Here is a 23,361-nt window from a genome sequence, read left to right as displayed (position 1 = left end):
AAAATAAATGGTAATTTTCTGTATCTCAAGGTTAATGTTCTTTTGTAAGGAGATGTGTGTGTGTGTGTGTGTGTGTGTGTGTGTGTGTTTCTGATTGTGTAGTACTTCAGTGAACTTCTTCCTATAAGGAGCTCTTTCTCTCTAAAGATTCATGGTTTTTGAGATCCAGGACATACGTTTACCACTCACAGACTTGTGGAAACACGAGTTGTTTGACCCTAACCTTAGAGTTCCTGTCTCTCTCTGAGAAGGTCCAAGAGTCTGCATTGTACAGGGTTCCCAGATGTTGATGTGTCTCCCCTGGGGACACATTCCAGGTCACAGTAAGACTGCACACTGGTTATCCCATGGGGGTCCTGAAATCCTCCCCCTGGCTTACACATTGTGCTGCAGATGAGTTTTCACTGTGGGAGGCCCCATTAGACAGAGGTGATGGAAGGGAGAAGGACCATGCAGGATCCAGGCAGCAGCCAGGAACCTTTGGCTCGCATTTCAGTGAAGCATTGTCTGGCTGACTAAGTATCTCTGTCACTGTAGAAATTGTTAGAGTTTTTTTTTTTTTTTTTTTTTGTCATGAGCATCTAAATCCCGAAATCAATGAGATTTACCTTGGATGACAGTAAGGCAGTAAGGTTCTACCTTCAGAATAGACGCAAAGCTGCTTTTAATGAAAAAACAAAGCACCAAAAACTCAATTGAGGGCTTCTGGCAGGGGTGTGGGTGGAGAAGGGCTCAGTTCTCTTTAAGGGGCTGGCTGCTGGGAGTCTGACCATGCTCCAGTGAGCATGTGGGTAAACATAAATTGGACTTGTGTTCATCTTTTTTTCTTCGTGTTTTTCAGGGGGCAGGGAGTCACAGGGGCGGGGTGGGGGGTGGGGGAGGCAGGCCTGGGAGGAATGGGAAGTGAGTGTGAACAGGGTGCATGATGTGAAATATCCAAATAATCAATAAAAATGTTATGTTGGAAAAAAGTGCTTTGTGTGTATATGCTTGTGTACATGGGCACATAGGTTCCAGTGTGTGACCACAAGTGCACATACCACCGTGTACATACAGAGGTCCCCGAATGACCCCAGGGGCCTGTCCTTGTCTTCTACTTCATAAACACAGGTTCTCCTTGGCATTCTGCTGCCGGTAAGCAGGCTACCTGCCCTGTCTCCACCTGCTGAGGTTATAGGCACAGGCTACCAGCTGCAATTTTACCTGGATTCTGATGGACCTAGGTCCCCATGCTTGTGTGGCAAGTGCTTTACTTGGTGAACGAACTCCCCAGTCCAAATCCCCAAAACAACCCCAAAATTTTGTTCATGAAAAATACAAGGGAAAATCTAGCTTTGAGAAATTGTTGTTCATCAGCTAGAGACAATTTCTTTTTTCATTTGAGAGATGATTACTAAGATTTAGATTAACACCAGAATAAAAAGATTACAGAGTTTGTTCTCTGTACTAAGGGTTTCATTATATTTATATCTGGGGAGAGACTAAGTCAAGCCTCTAGACCAGAGGGTCTCAACCTGTGGGTCATGACCCCTTTGGCAATCCTGTATCTCTAAAAATATTTATGTTATGATTCAAAACCATAGCAAAATTACAGTTATGATGTAGTAATGAAATAAATTTATGGTTGGGGGGGTCACCACACCATGAGGAACTGTATTAAAGGGTTGAAATGTTAGGAAGGTTGAGACCCACTGCTCTAGACACTTGCACATACGAACAAAGATGTCTACATAAGCATCCAGGGGCATCTACTGAAACGTGCATTAGTTATGCTGTGTTCTAGAAGTTCACAGATAATACATATACTTAGCAGAGACACTGCATAAGGCACCTTCCCGGATCTTTCTCTGAATGCCACACACATTCTTACCTATTTTTTTTTTAAATCTACTATAACATTATTATTTTTCTTTCAATGTACAAAGAGAAAATATGCTCATGTATATATCCAACCACAAAATGGTATGAGGGAAGAGTTACTGCACTGGGTATAATTATCCCATGTAGGACTTGCTGATTCTTTCTGAACCTGTGCTTTAATCACTCAGATACCTTGAAGTCCGATGATTTCGCTGGCCTTACGTGACTCCGCATTGTTCTTTGAATTCAGCAGGTTCATTATCTCCTTAGGAAAACAAAGCTGCTCTCAAGATGGGTGAATAATGGAGGATGAAGCCTGAGATAGCATGTTTCACTGTCTGTATATTTTATACAATAATATTCATAAATGTATCAAAGAAGCTGTATTAGACAGCTTCAGGCGAAGTTTAAAAGTTTAAAATATGTTCATACAAAAAATGCAACTGAGCTATTGGAAATGGTCACCTGGCTCCTGTGTCTGAGGTTTCCACTATAAACACGTGCCCTTTAATCAAGTGTTCAGAACCACAGTTAAAATACCACCTTCTACAGCCATAAGATCAACACCACTGATTTCTGAGTAATGACTGACACTTCCTCACACAATCAGAGCACAATGACAATCCACCACGTGAGGCCCAGCCAGACACAAATCTAAAGCATTAGTCAAAGCACATGTTTATCAACGGGCTATAGAACATCTCCTCATCCAACACAGTGAGAAAATAGAGAAATGTACCGTGTGGGGTGCCTCAGACTTCAGTTAGGAAGTCTCTAAGGACAAGCAGAAGTTGTCTCAGATTCCAAGAGCACTCTGTCATGGTGGACACAGACTCACAGGACAAATATTCTATCTTTGAAAGCTGTTCTGTGCAATAGATGGCAGTTACTGCAGGGACAACTGATCACAGCACAGAGAATTAGCCTGTGTGAAGTTCTTAGCCATAGTGGGTCTCTAGATCATGACCCCTGACCCTCAGACTCAGGAAGCATCAGGGAAGAGGGGGTAGAGAGACGGGAGGACAGAGAGGAATGCTGTGAAATGGTGTCTGTTGGACACAGCGGCCACTGCACTCGGGAGCTCCCGACAGCTGTGGCTGCATGCACATAATCCGTCCAGCCAGCAGTTCAGCATGGATGAGGGAGCGTAGCGGAGCAGCTACTGGAAGCCAATGGACACTCAGGGAAGGAGTGAGTTATTTTCAGGTACGTGGCTCTAGGCAGGTTGACCACATTCCACTGATGGCCCCACACGTGAGTGTGTGTGTGTGTGTGTGTGTGTGTGTGTGTGTGTGTGTACAGGCAACACTAATGTGGCCCAATGGGTTGTTAAAAGACAAGACACGAAACTGGAAGGGGGATGCAGGGAGGAGTTGAAAGGAGAGTAAAGTGGATATGATGAAAATATGTGTACATGGAATTCTCAAGAATAAAAATATTAAAAATATCTGTGAGTATATGTTCATGGCATTTAACTTTGTGAAAAGATTTAGTTTCGCTGGGCAGTGGTGGCGCACGCCTTTAATCCCAGCACTCGGGAGGCAGAGCCAGGCAGATCTCTGTGAGTTCGAGGCCAGCGTAGGCTACCAAGTGAGTCCCAGGAAAGGCGCAAAGCTACACAGAGAAACCCTGTCTTGAAAAACCAAAAAAAAAAAAAAAAAAAAAAAAAAAAAAGGTTTAGTTTCCAGTTTAGGCAGTGATACAAAATTTCCTTAAAACTATACCATTTGAAAAAAAAATCCATTTTCACATGAAAAGTGTTATGAAAGAGTAAAACTATGTGAAAGTACGAGATTTAGGGCTAAGTGTCACTAAAAACTGCTGACAGTGGGCAGTGGTAGTGCATGCCTTTAATCCCAGCATTCAGGAGGCAGAGGCAGGCAGAGCTCTGTGAGTTCGAGGCCAGCCTGGGCTACGGAGTGAGTTCCAGGACAGGCTCCAAAGCTACACAGAGAAACTCTGTCTCGAAAAAACAAAATAGGTAGATGATAGATAGATAGATAGATAGATAGATAGATAGATAGATAGATAAACAAAACAAAACAAAAACTGCTGAAAGCATGTCCTAACAGCCTGTTGCTATACCTTGCTACCAGTCAGCGAGAGACAGTTCTGTGGGTCACAGTTTTACAGGCTTGCCTGACGGTGAGCGATACTAAGTGTAAACACAATCAGTCATGATAAAAGTCTGGATTCTTCTATAAATGATAGAATAAAATTAGCAGGAAGGAAACGTTTCCTGAAAAAAGAAATGACCGTCAGACACGAGCTCACCTGATAGCTGCTATAAAATGTTACGCAGTTTGTAAACATGGAAACCAAAGTCTGACAACTGAACACACATGAAGATCAGATGGACACAATTAAGTATGCACACTGAATTCTTTTGCCTGTAGATCCTAGGTGACATCTGAGGAAACAGTGTCCAAGTTATTAACATTTCTATCACAAAAAGGGAAGGCTGTTTAATAAGGCCCTTTGTTTTGACTGTAGGCTCTGGGGTCTCATATTCTAATGGAGGCTGATTCTCAACTGAGCAATCAGCCTGGTAAAATGTTAATGCATCCATAGAGACTCTAAAGCATTGTTATTTAATGTGGTGATGGGGAAAGCAGGCAACGGAGCTTTAAAAATGCATGTTTTCCTTGCAAGAAAGAGCAAGGCAACAATAGCGACCTGGACGCCTGCCTCTCCAGCTGAGGCCCTGGACCCAGGGTGATCACCTCTAACACTGGTCTATTTATGTCACAAGGCTGACATTCCCAAGCAGAAAAGCCATTATTACCTGGATTTGTTTTTATCAAGTAAACATTAATCTGAATATAAGTAAAACTCTGAAATGATTGACATCATTTAAGATAAAATTAAGATAAAGATTTGTTTATTCATGTTGCAGATTCTTAAAGAGGCCTGCTGTATTAATACATTTCAGTTGCAAGTTAAAATGAATAAAATTTCACACTGAAAAGTCTCCTATGGGTCATCTCAGATGGTGTCTGGTGTTCCACGATCTCACCTGATACATACGTTAAGATGCTTCTGTCTACGAGGAGGCAACCAACAGGATGCTTTCACCAGGTTCAAAGGAGAAGCGAATAAAGCGTGCTTTCTTTAGGAAGAACACAAAAGGACACAGAAAAAGTCCTTTTCTGAACCAAAGCTTTCTAGGGGTAGATATATGTAGTTATATTTTCAGTTTTTTAAAGAAGATTTTTTGCCCTTAGCAAACATCACAAACTTGTTTTGAGACACTAAGCTCTCTTGACTTAGCAAAGCAGATTCTGAGTGAAAAGCTTTAAACTCAACCTTCCAGAGCCCTGTCAGTCCCCAAGGACACTGGCGATTTAAATTGAGGCCATTCTCTCTCTTCTAACCCAGGTGGGAAGTGTTAGTCACTGTTAAGCAGAATACTGTAATGAGGTGATTTTTGTGCAGTTTTGGGGATCAAACCCAGGACCCCACAATGCAAGGCAAGACTCCTCCCATCTGCGCTCCATCTCCAGTTCCCAGACGGAGCTTTTCAATCTCATCACATCCGTCCCTAATCCAGACTTGTGGAAAACACTTGCTGAACTAATTTGTCCAGCTGCCCAGAACCAAGAGGGCGATGATCTATTTCCACACTATGATATATGGAAGTCCTGGAAGGGCACATTTCCATTCCATTCTACTGAAATGAAATGAATACAGGAAACATAAATGGCTAACTTTTCCCATGGGAGCTGATACCTCTGTATGTATAAAGACATGCTCTGTTCACCCAGCCTTTGGTAGCATATTATCATATCTACTGCTCTGCACAGGTCCACACCCTGCAGCCACAATGACACCAGAGGGCGTTCCTGGCCAGCTACATTCCTTGACATTTTCTCTGACTCAGGTTCAGAAAATGCTCATGTAGGACAAGATGAGAAAGAGAAAGTGGACTTTACCCTGATGAAGAGGATCTTCTCTCCCACTCGATATCGACCTTGAGAGAGCCGCTCCACACAGAACTTAGTTGGGCACTTGCAGGGAGGGTCTTCAGAGATTCGTTTTACCTGAAATAGAGTAGCGCATTCATTGCCCCCAGTAAAATCACATGTGATTACTCTCCAAGATTTCAAACATGGCTGAACTGCTCATCATGTAGACTTGTTCTTTATCAGAAACGATGTGAGCACAGGGACTATGGTGGTTTGAACAGGAGTAGACCCCATAGACTCGTGGTTGAATGCTCGGTACATACGGAAGGAGGTGTGGCTTTGTTGGAGGAAGTGTGTCACTGTGGGGGTGGGCTTTGAGGTCTCCTAGGCTCAAGCTAGTGTGGCAGTCTTTCTGCTAACTGCAGATCAAGACATAGAACTCTCAGCTCCTCCTCTAACACCATGTCTGCCTTCATACCACCATGTCCCGTCATGATGATAATGGACTGAACCTCTGAAACTGTAAGCCGCCTCAATTAAATGTTTCCCTTTATAAGAGTTGTGGTGGTCATGGTGTCTCTTCACAGCAATAAAACCCTAACTAAGACAGGGTCCCAGGGGAAGTGTGAATACCAGGGTCTGGAAGCATCTTCTGAGGTTCTGAGCGTATGGCTGACGATGACCCTGATGAGGAGGGAGGGCATCAGATAAGATTAGCTGTCATGACATGTGTGTGGGGTCCACACAACAAAGGCACTGAATGGTAAAATAAAGCGTGCCTAGGCTAACCACACTGAAAGCTGGGGCAAATTCATGTGACACAGAATGTTTCTTCAATACAATCCCATTCCACTTATCTATTTAGGTTTGAAATAAATGAAAAACAATTTTTTTTTTTTGGAAACTCTTCTCTTGTTTTGTTTGAAACTCTAAGATTTTCCCCTGAAATGTTACTACTGGATCACTCAAAATTATCTGCATTTCACCCCATCTTAGGTATCAACTATTGCATTACCTGACATTTAAAATGAGTAATTAAAACACGACTTTGATTAATATTCTTTTGGAGTTCTCATGAACATGCATGAACACTGCAAATCTTAAGAATATTGCTAGAAAATTCACTTGTTTCATAATCCATGCAACTTCTAGAATGTTTTTAAATGAGAAAGTATTTTTCAGACAATCCAGAGTAACCCAAATATCTCATATGTTCAATGTCAAATACTTCAACCATAATTTCCTTGAACTATAATCAGCTGTTAGTAGCTACCATATAAAGATAAAATTAATTCAACAGATAAGAAATTTAGGATACTTAGAGTGGTCATCAAGAAATCCAGCCATTGTTCATTTACTTATTCATTGACTCTGTTTATAAGTATGTCAATGTATGGTGTATGCACACATATGTTTGGTGTGTGTGTGTGTGTGTGTGTGTGTGTGTGTGTGTGTGTGTGTTTCTCTCTGCCTAATTCCCTTGGGACTGAGTCTGTCACTGAACTGGGGAAGCTAGTGGAGCTCGTGACCGGCATTCTCTCCAGAGAGCCAGCCTCCTGTCTCCTCCCCCATAGCTCTGAGGTTATGGAACAGTGTAACCAGGTCTTCCTTTTATGAGGGTCTTCATGCATCAAGAGTAAGCATTCTCAACCCCAGGCCATCACTCAAGACCTCAAACATTATTTTTAATGATATAATGACTGGAATTCAATCACTCTTTTACCAAGCAAAAACTACAAGGAAAGTAATTTATGAACTCCCTTAATTTTTGTTACAAAAGAATTATGCAATGGTCTTGTTAGAGTATGGAAGATTCCAGAAGTATGAAAGCAAAACACACCAGAGTAAAAACCACGAATGGTAGAGGAATGCAAGGAAAAAATTATCCTAAGAACAAGCAAACAGTGCCTCAATGACACAAACAAAATAACACTGTCTTGAAAGTGAAAGAACTAACTCAGGACACACACGCCCATCAGTCTCTTCTCCCATCCTAAAGTTTTCCAACAACACAAGCCTAAGATTCTGAGTCATTACTGTGACAGAAGCCTAGTGAATCAATAGTGGTTAACCTAGGAATCTCCTTGATGGGTTTAGTTCCCCAAGGGCTAAGATAATATTTTATTTCATCTTGAACCCAAACATAAAGCCTAACACCCTAATGGAATAGAAAAGAGTTCAACAGATGGACACTGGACACATACATAAAATAATCATACTAACAATGGAATTGATCTTCACAGGAGACACAGGGAAATCATTGGAGCAGAGGAAGCCTAGATCCAGACAGCCTTAAAGATGACTTTCTCTGTAGAGTGAGGGAACATCTATCATTCAGTTAGTAATCAAGCCACGGATTTGAAATCTGAGCTTTTGCCATCTTGTTATGGTAATGTTAAAGCAAGTGACCTAAATGATGAGAAATAGTGTAGCAATCCCTTACAGAGCAGACTAGCATTCTGAACTAGCCATGAGGTCAGGGGTCTGGAATGCACCTATGCACTATTTTTAGTGTTTTCTGTGCATATCTCTTCCTACAGATGTTTGTAAAATGTCCATAGACATATAGCATCCTCACCGCTACCATAGGGGCTTTGAAAAAAAGAGTGAGGATAACAAAAAGGAGCTAGGAGACAGGGTTGAGATCTTTGTCACCTAGGAGACTAGAGAGCAACAAAACTTACAGCCTAAGGCATCAAAACTTACTGGGCAAATTCTCTACTGACAAAGGGCAATCCTGAGTCTGTGTGGGCAACATCTCCTCCATCTTGCAGGATCCTCAGAAAAAATACAGATCCTATTAGTGTCAAATTAGCACCAGGAACATTTTCTCAAGTGGCCTGCCCTTTCTTCATGCCTTCTTCACTAAAAAATAGACTTATTTGTTTGTTTGGAAAGCAAGGCCTTGTTTTTCTTATTTCATTTATGTCAGGGGCGGAGGAAAAAATAGAAGGGAAAAGGCCAGACCAGGAGCATTGGAAACACATTGTTAAGTTAATGGTGAATGATGACAGCCCTGCTTCTTACATTACCAGGAGGTAACTCCCTGCCAGGTGCTCTGTTCTTGGCTCGGAACCCAGCCAGTTTGGGGCTGAAATGTGATTTCAAGAGGGGCCTGGTTACTCAGAATTCCACTATCTTTCATCCCCAGACCGAGGAAGTTGATGAAGAGAAGGCAGACAGTAAGAGCCATTTCTTAGAACTGCATTCAACTCCCCGTGAGAGCGGGCTTAAGACAAGGGAAAGTAGAGAGGAGCACTCAGGCCACCCCCGCCACCGCGCCTATCACAGCTGGATCTCTGCATCAGGACATAGGGAATAAAGCGATCGGAATGGACACCACTGTGTTTCCTCTGTGCGATCTTGATTAAGGAAGGGGGGTGGTATTGTCCACAGAAAAGGTCGCCTATTCCCCTGCAGTTCCCCTAAGACTCAGACTAGAGCATGTGAGCAAACAAAGGTGCTTTCAGTCCGGCTCTTTCTGAAGTCCTCCGCTGGAACATGATCCTCCTGGCAGGCTCCCCTTTCCTTCTGTCTCCTCTGTTCCTGTTTCTTCGGCTTCTTTCCTTTACTCTTCCGTACCCTCATCTTTCTTCTGTTTGGGGGCAAGGGAGTAGCGGACAATAACTTTGTACGAAACAACCCAGTGCTAATTACACACAGAAACTTAGAGAATCGTCTTTCTTTTAAATTCCTTTCCTGGCTACTTTTATTGAGTTACATCAAGTTCAGTTCCAAATGGCTACATGTGCGTGGTGTATGGTGAAATGGTTGTAATGGTAACTATTTCCTTTTTACCTTAGATAAAAGGGATCTGATTTAAACCATTAATGAGATTCAAATTACTTTTCCTTCTGTCTCACTGTCTTTGAGATAAAATACTTCAGTGAGAAACCATCACTTAAACACAATGCAAAGAATTCAATGTAGTTTACAAGACTGAAGAATGTAAGAAACTATCACAAAAAGGTTCATGTTCTAGTATATTTGAGAAAGTCCAGGTCAACTAGATCTTTTAAGGGAGCTCAGCAGAGTCTGTGTGATGTTGGCAAACTCTCTGAATGCCAGGTAGAGACAGCACTACTTTGAATTTCTTACACTAACCTAATCTTTCCCCACAGGGTATTGTAGTGGTAGTATTTCTTCAAACATTCCTTGAGAAATGCTAGTCTTAAGATTTATGGGGCACAAGAGTTCTCACTGGTAAGAGGCAGATGTGTCCACTTAGCACATTGAATGTGTCCTCCAATGCACATTCCTTCATTAAACAGATAGTTATATTCTCAAGGTTCCTCTGAAGTGCCCACGTAGCTTTGACCTGGAAGAACAGTCCTTAGAGGCACAGGTTGAGGGGCCTGCAGTCTTAGGTCTCTAGACCACTGTTCTTTTGTTCTGAGTTAGTGGTATATTAGTGAAATAGCCTCTAATCCCTCTCAGAGTTATTCTATACCTTGGGAGGGGGGTTCTCTTCCTACTTCTCCCCTTCCCAAGATGAAGACTGGCTAGCCATGAGACAAGCTGGTGAAGAAATGGGAGCATTGTTGCTCCTTGGCCCTGGTTCTGACACATGATCTCAAATGGCAGCACCTGTTTCGTCTACAACAGGAAGAAGAGCACTTAGGGCAGATGTTTCAGAAGACATGATCGAATACAGAGGACAGAGAGGAGACTTCTCACTGAGCGTTTGTACCAAGAAGCTGGGGAGATGTAGACCAATAAAGCACTATACTTGATTGTGAAAATTAGACTGCATCTTGAGAGGAATGGATATTTAGGCCACATTGACAACTGCCCCATTGCATACTTACAAACACTTTAGACAGCAACAATTAAGCTGCAACATTGGTGAGAAATGCCAAGAAAAAGCTTCACGTGTGGGCTGAGGAAATGGCTCTGTGGGCAAAACACTTGCCATGCAGATATGAAAACCTGAATTTGGATTCTCAACAGACATGTCAAAAAAAGCCAGCACATGTCTGAAACTGGGTGGGAATGGAGACAGGAAGATCCTTACAGCTCTCTGGCCAGCTGGTTGGCCTGAAACAGTGGGCTCCAGCTTTAGTGAGAGGTCCTGTATAAAAATTTACAAAAAGAAGGTAAAGAGCTAACAAAAAGTAGTTAGGCCTCTAGCCTCTGCAAGCATGAACACATACAAGCACGCCACAGGTACACATGCACACAATGGAAGGTAACCCAAGCTACATATTAAAATATGCATTTCAAAGAAAAGTCTCAAGAAATACGTTGAAGAACTAACAACTGCTCCTTTAACATGAATGAAATGGTTCAAAGGACCAAAGAGTTGGAAAACACATAACAAGGAGACATGTGAGGCGTCAGTTGGGCAGGGCTTCAGGTGGATCCTAGAGGTACCTACAATAATTCTAACCGAACCACACTTACATTTTGTCACAGCATGTTGGCTGCAGGGGTATTGGCAGAGAGGAATTTCAAGAATCTAGTGGTAAAACAGGCATGGACCTCATAGTGAGAGCTGAGAAGTCCCCCTGGCTGAGGAATTTGGAAGTAAAGATAACACTAGCCAGACACTCTTCAGGCCCGGTACCAGAGTATAGGGAGGGAAGAACGTTAGTAGATGTCACAGCGGAGAGGGGAAGGAGTCAGAATGGGTATGGCAGCCCAGGGACACATTTGTAAGAAGACTGAACTCACACTAAGTCTAAAGAAAAAGCATAACACACTGCGGAAAAATTACTCTCAACATATAAACAGCATGCCTTTAATATTATACAATATCATCCAATTACTGCACAAAATTTGAAAATGAAGCTTTATGAGAAGCAAGGCATGTGACTGATCCTAAAAGGGTTCCAAAACACCTTCCTGTGGTAGGAAAGCTCCCTGGCTATTTGTACATTCTGAGTGGAGTGAGCATACCAAAAAGAAATCAGATAAAAAATGTACTGTATGAGACACCTTGGTGGGCCAAGCAGAAGTTTGCTGCCTTTGTGGGGACTCACAGCTGCTTGGGCAGTTGTTAAGGTTCTCCTTTTTTAAATCTGCCATGTGGAGAAAAGCAAAAGACGGATGCATGTCTTTTCCTGCATCTGAAAGTGTTCATCAGCCACCCTCCCACTCTTTCTCAGCTCAGACCCTAGAGAGGGAGGCCTGCAGTCCTGGCAGCTGGTATCCTATCAACAGCTGGCATCAAGATGGCTGGTAGTCTTCTGAGGACTTTGCTTGCTCGGGCAAGACATACTTCAGTCTTATGCCTCTCACACTCTTGTGTCCTATAAGTTTGCAGGCAATTACAATCCATAAATGTAAACTTTGCATAAGTAACATCAAGACAACTCATGGTTCCTCTTGTTTATTAATGTCTTCATGCATTTAAGATATAAACATGATAGCACATGGGAGTAACTGTCCAATACATCACTCTCATGAGCAAGGATTGTTTAATATCCCTAGGAACTGCTTATCCTTACAATAAGGCTGTCATGGCTATGTCCTAATCACTAAAAGCCTGTGCCTAGAGGACTGCAGAGTAGATAAACACCGATGGATCCTAATCTCTCCTCTGAGCATCATGAAACTTCCCATTTCCACCCCTCTGCAAGCAACCTTCCTCTTAGAATTAAGAGCTCTCAGGAAGAGATGGTCAACTCTGGCCAGCACCAGGCAATCAATAAAGTGCAGTCATCTTTCTGTCAGAAGGCTGTGTCCCCTTCCTCAACAATCCTCAAGGTTCTTTCTGGGCTTCAAGTTTATCTCCATGAAAGGAGGAATTGGGAACGAATAACAATAGGTTTAGATGTTTTCAAAAACCATTGTCAAGGAGTTGACTCATTTCCTAGGGTTTCAGCTACTGTTCAATGGAATTAAGTGGCACTTTATTTTAAACCACTGTTTCGGCTTTGAGTTTCAGGATGAGCTGTAGGAGAACAGATTTGCTTGTAGGAGTTAAAGTGAATTCAAAGGAGCTAAAATGCAGCAAGGTCAGAAAGATCTGAAAAGGCAGGGTAGGTTTTGTAGTTGGAAAAAACCTGCTGTTTAGACTTGTAAACTCCACTCACTGCGTCATCCAGTAGGTTCCCAGTGCTCTTCTTTCCTGAAGACTTGGACGAAGGAGAAGGCGAAGGAGACGGGGCAGAAAGTGTCTCTTCTTGTTCAATTTCTTTTTCCAGCTTTATCAGACCAGGAGGCTCCACACCATACCTTTCAAGAGCATGACACTGTTATCACACACACATTGCAACAATATAATAATGGTACAATATCTGGGATTGTGAGTACCATAAACTATTGCCTTTTACAATGGCATGAACTCTCTGACCTTGAAATGGGATTAGCATTTGTGAATTAGCATTCTTGGAGCAGGGTAAAAAAACATGTAACTGCTGTGTATAAGTGCATATGCATGGAGGTACATGATGCAAACATACTCAATTTAGCATATTTCTGTTTCAGCAACCTGAATACCCACAGGGAATTTATCTTGAACTTTTTCTGTAACAGAATTGACGATATTAGTGCTATAATTAAAGCCTTATTTAAAATATGTTTGTTAATGATATCTTTATCATTAACAGAGGGTTTATTAAAACAGAGGGTTGATATCAAAATTAAAACATCAGAACCCTAATTAGAAAAAGAAGTAACTGATTCTACACAGAAGAGATTCATTATGAGCTGTTCAGTCCTTATATACCAAGAGCGATGCATGTGTTGCACAATAGACAAGCTAAGCCCTGCGGAATAGCACAAGGAAAGCACAAACATTATTATAGGGAGAGGACACAAGAATAATTCAGAACAACAACATATAAAAGGTCTGTAAACTATACATGCTCAGGAGACTTGGAGACAGACGAGGAGGGATGGATGGGCAAGAGAGAACGTGATCATGGATGTCATCATTGTATCTCCTACAATCAGGTTTTCCTTAATTAAAACTTAAAGATGTACTGAGTTTTATAGGTCCATATCAACTGTGTTTAGCAGGGGACACCATAAAAATAATTCTAGAACTTGACAACTATGAGGCATTTAGAAAAAAATCTAGGCATACACTTATTAACAGAAAGATGAATGTCTGCAGAAGACGGAGACAGGACAGAGTCTCAAATACAGGCTTCTGTTGTCAGTTTGTCTACATTTTCTGATCAGATGATTGTTTATTATAAAGGAGAGAAAACACCACTTGGTGATTAAAAGGTTGTTGTGAACCAGGTGTGGCAGCACACACCTGTGATCCCAGCCCTTGGGAGACAGAAGCATGAAGACGTTAAGTTTGTGGCCAGTCTAGACTAGTTGGAGAGACCCTATCTCTAGACAAAACAAGAGAAACCAAACAGTAGGTTGCAGATGAGATCCGATTCAAATAGTCTATGAGCAGAGAGGAAATGCTGACATGTGCTCACTGCTTTGGCTGAGCGCTGTGTCAATTCAGCAGCCAATGGAAACCTTGTGTGTGTCCTCCTGCTGTGCTCCGTTACTTTAACAGATGCCATCGCACACAAGTGCAGTGCAAATTTCTAGAGAGGCAGTTTTCCTCCTGGTGATGCTTTGTTCTGACAGAGGGGGGTCCAACTGGTTCAGTTCCTGGCCTCTTCGCTCATTACCCACTCTTCCCTTTGAGAGGAAAGGACATAGCTTTGTTGATCAGGCTTGACTTGGTTTACACCTCTAGGAAGAAGGACACAAGCCCCAAACTTCTTTGTCCTTGCTGATGTCCTGATTCTAGAGTCCAGTCATAGGCACTCAGTAGGCCTGGTAACTTGGGCCTTTTCAGTCATAAAGGAAACACTTGATATTTCATCTGCCCCTCTTTTTTCTTTTCTTTTTTTTCTCAGAGTTTGGATAGTGAGAAGGGTTCTGTGTATCACATGCCTTTTGAGAGCTGCAAAGCTTATGTAAGAATTCAGTACAAACAGCTTATCATGTCACAACAGCCTCTAATCTATTAAGTAAGTTTTGTTACTACTTAGTGAGAAAACAGCTGCTATAAAGATCTAGTCACTACATTTCATATTTCTAACCTTTTGTACGTATAAACCAATCAATGAATTGTTACAAGACACTTGGTACCCTACAGACTCTATCGTGGTAGAGAACACCACACCTGATTCCCAACAACCTCAGCTTTGCTACTGACAGGCCAGAGGGACTTTGGAAGACCACACTCTTAACTGCTCTAGATGTCTGTGGATTCTTAGCTCCATCAAGGTATAAATCTTGCTTGTGTTGAATGTTCTCAAGAGAATAATATAAACCTGGTTGTAAGTCTGGAGGAATCCAAGACACTGTGATCACAGCCAACTCTGTATTAATTATAAGTGGAAACATCATATTTGAAAATGTAAGTTAAATAGATGGGAAAAGATTTCATTTTCAACTGAAGGTGGGTGCCTCCTAAGAATAAGATGTATACATTTTTTCTTAAAAAATAAAACAATAGCAAATATGCTATTAGAGCGGCAACAGGCTCAACTCACGTCCAACACAAAACAAACAGGTCGGCTTTGAATAAAACTGGTAAGAGACTCATGCATGGAAAATGTTTCTTTGGAGATCCTTCTTTACCTGGGAAAGCTGGAAACTAGCTGTGCCACTGACACAGAGAGTCAGCACTGAGCCTGGAATTGCTGCTTACAATGGCATTTAAATTCTTCAAGCTGCTCAGGGTAGAGTCAGCCAGTACTGGAATGGACACTGGAATATGATTCACTGGCTTCCTGTCAGTCGGGAGGGGTCAGCAGGCTGTAAATCATGACCCACCTCCAAGGATGGAGACTTGTACCTGCAAGCCAACTTAGTCATCTGATGCATTGTTCTGTTCTTCAAAAGGATACCTTGGTTTAGTATCAGTGATAACTTCTATACCTCTTCACATGTCCATTCTTTCTATAAGGTTTTCACAAATTAATGTTTCCCTTTCTTTCCAAGAACAGGGTGTTAGAACTTTGGGGGTAAGGGGGTTTCCTTTTATCAACCCCAATAGGGATCCAACTGGAGTCATTAAGAAAGCTGAATTCACTAAAGCTAAAGTCCTGATTCCTGCAGAGCCCAGAAATACAGATATAGTATAAATACTGGGAGGCTAGATACTTACTTTCATTTCATTAAAAAGTAGCAAGTTAGGGAGTCTTGGGATTGGTGACTGTATGGGGAGAATATAGGAATGGGTCTTTCATTTTTCTGGCTCAGGATATGGTGTTTGGGATTAAGCTAACTGAAATTAATGCACTACCAAATTCATTCCTGCCCTAGAAAATATATTCAAACTATTTAGTAGACTGTACTTTCCAACAAAAGACATCTGTGTTCCATTGTAGTAGGGTCAGGGGACAAATTTTATAGACTAATGAAACTCCCTCTTTCTAAGGCATGTAACAGATGGTTTATAGATTCTTGCCAGATAATTTTGCCCCATTTTCCCTATTTTAAGGCAATGTAAACTTAGATTTATTTGTGGAAAATGCCCGAGCCATGGGAAAGGACACATAAACTCCCAGCAGTCCTTGCAGGTCCTCCAAGTGAGTCAAGTAGTGATCTTAACACACGATCACTTTTCTTTTAAGTAACATTTCATTAGACCATGGCTGAAAATAAGATTAAAGAAAATGTTCTCAAATATTTCCTTTGAACAGTTACAAAGTTGTTCTGCATCAAGGGAGCACCGTAACCCAAAGTCATGAGATGATGTGGTGTGCTGCTGACGCCCACCCTTGCCACCACACTACCATCTCAGAAGCTGTCATTTTCACGATGAAGACAACTCCAATCCTGCAGTCTGAAAAGATGCTGAAATCACAGTCGTTCATTTCTTCATTTTGTAGAATTAACACTAAAATACTGGCCAAAAGAATCTTTTGATTTTGTTGAGTTGGTTTGGTCAATGTCATGTTTCTTGCATTCAGAAGTGTATATTTTTCTGAAATATTAGCAGAGAAATTTGACCATCCAACAATGACAGCTCTGTATAGTTAAAAACTTTTGCCATGAGAACAAAAGTACAGTCACCACCCCAGAGCCCAGATTGGCTCCAGTTCTTGAAGGAGTTCTACTGAGTGTCTCCAGGCGGAAGAACAGAGCAGTGGCTCAGGAACACTCCCAGAAGCATTTATTAAGTGATGTTGGTGCTCTTAGGAGCATACATGTGAGATCTGCAGGTACCATGTAGAGGGGAGTATAAGAAGGCATCCCCTTTCAGTGCAAACAGCAGAAAACTCAAGGGACTTGAGGAATTTTGGTAAGATCAAGGGCATCCTTATAGGAGAAGATGAATGTGGTTTCTGAGTGTGGGCTGAAGCTGCTCAAATGCGCTCAACTGTGTGATCTCCAGCAGTGGACACGGGAGACGGGAGTGACTTCAAGCATTTAAATCTAGATCTAAACCAGAGGCAGAGTTTCTACGTGAAATGGGACTAGATGGGGGCGGGGAGCATCTCTTCTTCATGCTGTCCTACTTCAGGAGCCTCCAGTAAACCAAACAAATAGCTCAGATGTGTTCAGAAGGAAACAAAAAGCATTTTACCTGAATACCAGTTATCTGACTGGCATCCCTTCAATTGTTTAAGGTAACAGCAAGAGGAGTGCATTACCCCATTTTCTTTTGTACTGAAAAGCATATACTGCTTCACAAGACCCACTCACTTGAAGGAGACAGAAACACAATCTACAATATCGCAATGCCAAGGCAAGCTTAATGTCAACTCTGCCATGAGATACTGACTCCAATGGTGTACTTTCTGGAATTAATTCAGCCTTGATCTTAACAAGCATGGTCATAAAACGTACAGCGCAATACAGAATAACCACTGCCTTAACTATCTGTGCTGAGCTTTAGATGCAGCTCAGCACATAGTGTTTGTGCAACATGCCAAAGCCCTGGGGTGTCTCCAGCACCCTGTGCTCCTCATGTGGGCGTACATGCCTGGGACCCTAGAGCTGGGAAAGTAAGGTGGGACACCAGGGTCACTCTCCACTATACAAAGAGTGGGAGGCCAGCCTGGCCTACTGGGGACCCAGTTTTAAAACAAACTGATTGATTGACTAATTAATTAATTAACTAATTAATTGTATCAAAGGGGAAACTCTTCATATGACATTGTACATTGAAATTGAGAAAAATTATTCTCTTTGTTAACCAAGATCTGTATTAATTTTACATGCCTGTGTCGAAGGTAATTGATGTCAGGTCTAAAGTTGGTAGCCAAGCTTCACCTATGGTGTGGTAACCATGACTAGAAATGTTCTTTCTGAATTAATGTAGTCATGTCATAAAAAATAGTTATGGAATAAAAATTTTAAAGCAGGAAAATAACTATCAGCTAGATGAGGGATGTAACAGCTCCAGCTGCTGCGTGGAGGCAGTCTTCCTGTGGTTACTCTCAGTTCTCAAAACTTGACACATCCAACAAATCCATTTGGACTGTTTCAGCACAAGGTGGAAGCTGGCATTTTTCTCATATTTGTCCACATAATTATATCACACAGTGTTTTCTTAATAAAACTTCTGGACTCTCTGAGTTCCTTCTAGTTGAGTATCTCTGAGGTAGCTGTGGGTTGATTATGCCTTTTCTTAGTGTCTGTTGCTTCTAGGGGCGAAGGTTGTCTCTAGTCCATTCCTCCGGCTTGGGCAGTAGGTCCAAAGCTGGTGGAGGAGGCCTGTCTGTGCACGCAGCAGTACCTCTGTCCTGTGCCCTCTCCCACCCAATTCAAGGATGCAGCAGAATCCAAGGGGTGTGGCATTCTGACTAGCCAATGGATGCAAGCTTGGACTGTGTCTGGAAGGTAGAACCCTGAGTGTCCCCCAAAGCCTTTAGACAGTTATCTGGAAGTGGTTTGGAGCTAGGGAATAGTTCCCTAGCTTCAAATAGTTCATTTTTTCCTTGTTGGGAAACATATAGTAATATTAATTTTAATTAAAAATTTTGAATCAATCCTTTTCACTGTAATTACTGAGATAAAGTAAAAAATCTTATATATTGCATAATTCACTAAAAATTTATTGGCTATAGTGATTTAAAGACCTTGAGATTATTTCTAACTATTAAAAAAAGGATATGTTCACTGGCAGTGTTTGTTAATGGCCTACAGTTTTACAATGTAAAAAGTCGGTGTTTTCTTTCTCCTAATTTTCTACATAAATCCTCTATTTAACCTCACCCATTGCTGTCTCTTACTCTATTTTACTGGCTCACGTGATCTCAACACCTACATGCACATAGTGCATGTACAGACAAGCAGGCACAGAATACAAACATAAGTAAAAATAAATGCATAAGCTTTAAAGGCATAGAGGATTGCATTCCATGCTCCGTCAAGATATGAAAGGAAATGGATTTACTTAAATGGTATCAATGACAGCTTAGGCAAAGACTGTCCTGGCCACATGACTGCAGTGTTGAGAGTACTAGAGATGTACGTTTAATTTTAACTATGGCTTTCAAGATGATCCAAGCAATTCCATTTGCTAAATGGTTTCTTCGAATCCAACTTGAATTTCAGTATGAGAAGTCAGTATGCTTTTGTTCCCTGAGGCTGAGATGTGTCTGTGCCTTGACATGATAGAGGAGGTCTTACCTACCTGGCTGCGATCCGGCCAAGCTCTAGCAAACAGAGACACACTTCTCGGGGCTGCTTGTGCAGAACTGGAAGACAAGATAGACAGACGACACCTTTATGATGGAAAAGACTGTAAAGTACCTATGGGTGACAAGCTTGCCAATGTCCCTCCTGTGGCCCTCACAGTCAGAGATGAGCTGTATCTCATCCTGGCATTCATAAGACTCATCCCCAACTCTCAACTAAAGATGCACAGTACTTTCTGAAACTCCACCTACCCTGTGTCCCAAACCCCACTGGTCCAATGAACTCTCACTATAAAAACATTGTCTTCAATTAGTTAATATTAGTAGGCCCATACTGGATACACATGTAGTAGTAACTATGATATAAGAAAATTAAACACATCACACACAAAACTATGTAGCAAGGATTGACTTTTTGAATATATTGGGTACATTCCTGATTCTTACATCAAACTGAATTAATTAGGATAAAAATTTATAAACAATGCTTCTTTGTTCACCTCCAAATAAAGGCAGATGTCAAATGGGACCTCCAACTTGATGTTCTTTCCTAATCAATAAGTGATACGTTAGAAAGAGACACACCCACTGACAAGATTCTTAAGACGTGTGAGTATAACAAGGGCCCATCAGCCTTCATGAGATGCTATTTCTGTATTATATGACAGTACTACATAGTAATACATCCATATTCTGTGACTAGGCTTGGGCAGTTCAGCAATGCAGACAATACATACTTGCATTTCTGAGCCCACAAGAAAAGCACATGCTGCTTGTTCTATCCTCCTAACCAAAATTGGGGCATTTAAAAATGTTATATTCAACACTGAATAAAATAAATAATGTAACAAAATTTTGTACAGAGAAAAGTCTTCACAAAGTTATTATTCTATTAAAACAATATATATGATAATAAAATAACAATCTTGCTCTAATTCATAAAGCTAGAATTTTATAACAATTCCAGTCCCACTATTTCTCTATTTACTTAATCTAAATACTGTAATTTATTGTGTCCACTCATTATGTAATAGCAATATTTAGTCCAAAGAAAACAACAGGGTTTGTTTGTAGTAGATAAGAATATTAAATATATTTGTATTGGGACTATTCAAATTTGTGATTTCATCTGGTTTAAATGGATTTCAAATTAAGTATTATTTGGTTATAAAATGCTGCTTTTAAACTTAAGAAAAAAAGCTCATCAGAAATGCTTACTAAAAACATAATTGATCATAGAAACCTGAAACAAAAAAAATTCCCATTCCCAATAAGCAAAGTTGAGTTTTAGTTGACCAATGGAGAACTGTCACAGAACTTAACTAGGGATCCTTGAATAGTTTCTAGTTAAATAGTCTTTAAATGAATATACTACAGCTTCCAAGTGCAAATGTGCCAGCTGCCTGTTGCTAGGATGACAGGCACCTCATGAGACCTCATGTGTTCAGCCAGCTTCAGTGCAGTTATTTGGAGATGGTGACGTTATGCCGACAGCAATGTCAAACAGAACAATGACGGATGTCACAGAAACAGAATCAAAATACTAAGGTCAATCTAAGTCATCAATTTCTTCAGATACTAGCTTTTTAAAATGGGGTACTAAAATAACAAAATGGAGTTTTGAGAGGGAGCAAGAGCAAATGAAAGTGAGGAAAGGAAGACATTTCGAGCCCTGCTGATTCCCCCATCTTCTGTCAAAGCTGGGAAAACAACATTAAATACCAGCGGCAGCAGAAGTGTGTACTCACAGGCAGTGACTACCTCTAAAAAGCAACACCCGACCCGATTGTCGTGATGCTTTAGTCAGAGGAGCTCGGCATTCCCATGACGTGGTGTGTGCCGGTGTGAAAATAGGAACATTACACAGAAAACCAACTTTGTTTTGAAGAGGACAAATGATGGGGATAATGTGAGAAATCTGACATGAGGGATGCATTACCATTATGCACCTCTTTCTCACTTGTCAAAATAAAACATTTTGCATGTCACACTCAAATGTTGACTCCATGTGGACAGGTGAGGAAATCAGTTGACAAAGTGGAGTAAGTTCAGGGCTCCCATCATCGTCTTTACAGAACTGGCCCAGAGACTAACAGAAACAAAGCTCTCTGAGACGGGCGAGGAGGGTGGGAGAAGGGGATGAGTGAAAACAAGGAAGGATAGCCAGATACATGTGTGTGTGTGAGTGCCATAATAAAATCCATAACTTGTCTGCAAACTTAAAAATTAATGTAACACAGAACGACATTTCTTAGGAGGAATTTCACAGAAAGACTGGGTTTTAACCTCAAGTTTTCATGGAATTATTATCCTTTATAGAGCAATAGTAAAATCACTTCAAATTCTTATGGTTATAAATTATTATCTTCTGTCATAATGGCCTTCCGAATATTGACTAGACTCTGACTAAAATGGCCAAAACCAAAACAAAACCAAAACCAAACAAACAAAAACACAAGCAGACAAAGGAAACACAGTGAATGACTTGCGGACCTCATTGATATGTTCGGTTGCACAATGCAGCAGTCTCCACCATATTATGTGTTAGAACAGTCTCATGGTGATGATTAGGATAAAAAAGGCTAAAAAGACAAAACTGCCTAGCAATTTTTAGAAATGGCGTAAATTTAGTTTTTTAGGTAAATGCTTATTTAATAAGCAAAAAAATCACTTTCAGCACCCACTGTAAACTTGGATTTAGATGGTAGTATAAGTGTGTGTATGAGACATGGGAGGCAGTCTTGACTTTTCACACCGCAGCAAGCTCTCCTCTGAAGGGAACAGCCTGAATGAAAGGGGGCTATGGATGTATATCCATGCTGAAAGGTGTGGGTGTGAGTGTGAGGCCTCACGGGTATTATCTGTGTTATATGGGGAAGTAATTCTGTAAGTTCTCACCTTTCTAAGGAAAAGCAACACTGCCTATCTCATAACATCTCTGTGGTGACCAAGTAAAATAATACAGTGTTGCACATAGTATTAGCACACAAGAAACACTGGCCTGAGGACGGCTTTTCTCTTCATTATTACATTTTTTTGTTGTTATTAATTACTTGCCTAGGAAGATTATCTTCATTTGTTTGAGTCAATTAACATTATCCACTTTTGTTTGTTCCTGTGATCATTTTATTGTGCCCCTGTAGTGAACCAGTTATTACATTCAGTGTTAAAAAAAAATATTCTAGAATGAAAAAAAAAAAGTATGGTTGGGAAGTGCTAATTTAGAGCATCCTATGACAATCAGTATTTTTAATTTTATGAGCTGATATAATATATATTATATAGATATATACATAATACATACTTTGGCTATTACAAGTTTTTGGCAGTTATAAGTCTAAGTGATAATTACATTTACACAGAAATCATGTTTAAGACCTAAACACCTTGACATTGATCTTCTTAAGAATAAAACAGTAGAGTCCATTTTCAATAATTGATATGGATATATTAGGTGCATGCTGAGTGTTCTAGGAACCAATGAACTGTATGTCTGTCTCTAAGACAGCTTAGCATGCAATATGAGCTAAGGGTTCTGCCTCTGGTACCTGCATCCCCCATTTCAAACGTATTTCCTCGGCGGCCTTTCAACAGAAACTCCTACTGAAATTTACAGTAGGAGAGTTTTCCACCACTCTGTCATAGTGACAGTCTGGGCCTTTCTTTGAGTTAGTGGTAGAAGCAGGATTTCTTACTGTCTCTTCTCTGAAGGGGGTCCTCTTTAAAACAAATAAAACAGCTCTCACTTTGGCGGGTGATTACTATATGAAAAGGCTGCGTCATCAGAGGCTTTTACAAAATACTCAAAGCCTTAAGAAGGAAAAAAAATCTGACACTGAGCTTCCCTAGGAAAAGCAGCCCAGATTGCAACTCAAGATACATGTGAAGCAGGAGTGGTGGCACACACCTTTAATCCCAGCACTCAGGAGGCAGAGGCAGGCGGATTTCTGTGAGTTCGAGGCCAGCCTGGTCATCTACAGGCCAGCCAGAACTAAGTAACAGTGAGACCCTCCCCTGCCCCCAAGAAAAAAAGCATG

The 23,361-nt window shown here is 41.1% G+C and overlaps 1 protein-coding gene across 4 annotated transcripts in view; it reads right to left on the bottom strand.

Moving 5' to 3' along the window:
- The window catches only part of Gas2 (growth arrest specific 2), a 118,556-nt gene that overhangs the window by 40,391 nt on the left and 54,804 nt on the right, over nt 1-23,361 (bottom strand). For 3 of the 4 annotated variants that reach the window (XM_037199216.1, XM_037199219.1, XM_028880177.2), the window contains exons 5-7: nt 19,321-19,384; nt 12,803-12,944; nt 5,793-5,900 (exon numbers count right to left, since the gene is read on the bottom strand). In XM_037199216.1, the coding sequence (XP_037055111.1) occupies nt 5,793-5,900; nt 12,803-12,944; nt 19,321-19,384 (314 nt within the window). Of the gene's footprint in view, nt 1-4,725; nt 4,970-5,792; nt 5,901-12,802; nt 12,945-19,320; nt 19,385-23,361 lie in introns of those variants that run through there. The other variant, XM_037199220.1, reaches the window with a different exon arrangement.

The sequence above is a fragment of the Peromyscus leucopus genome, chromosome 1 (assembly GCF_004664715.2).
Source record: "Peromyscus leucopus breed LL Stock chromosome 1, UCI_PerLeu_2.1, whole genome shotgun sequence".
NCBI classification, from domain to species: domain Eukaryota; kingdom Metazoa; phylum Chordata; class Mammalia; order Rodentia; family Cricetidae; genus Peromyscus; species Peromyscus leucopus.
The sequence above is the reverse complement of the archived record's forward strand: the minus strand, read 5'-3'. Positions and strand labels throughout refer to the sequence as shown.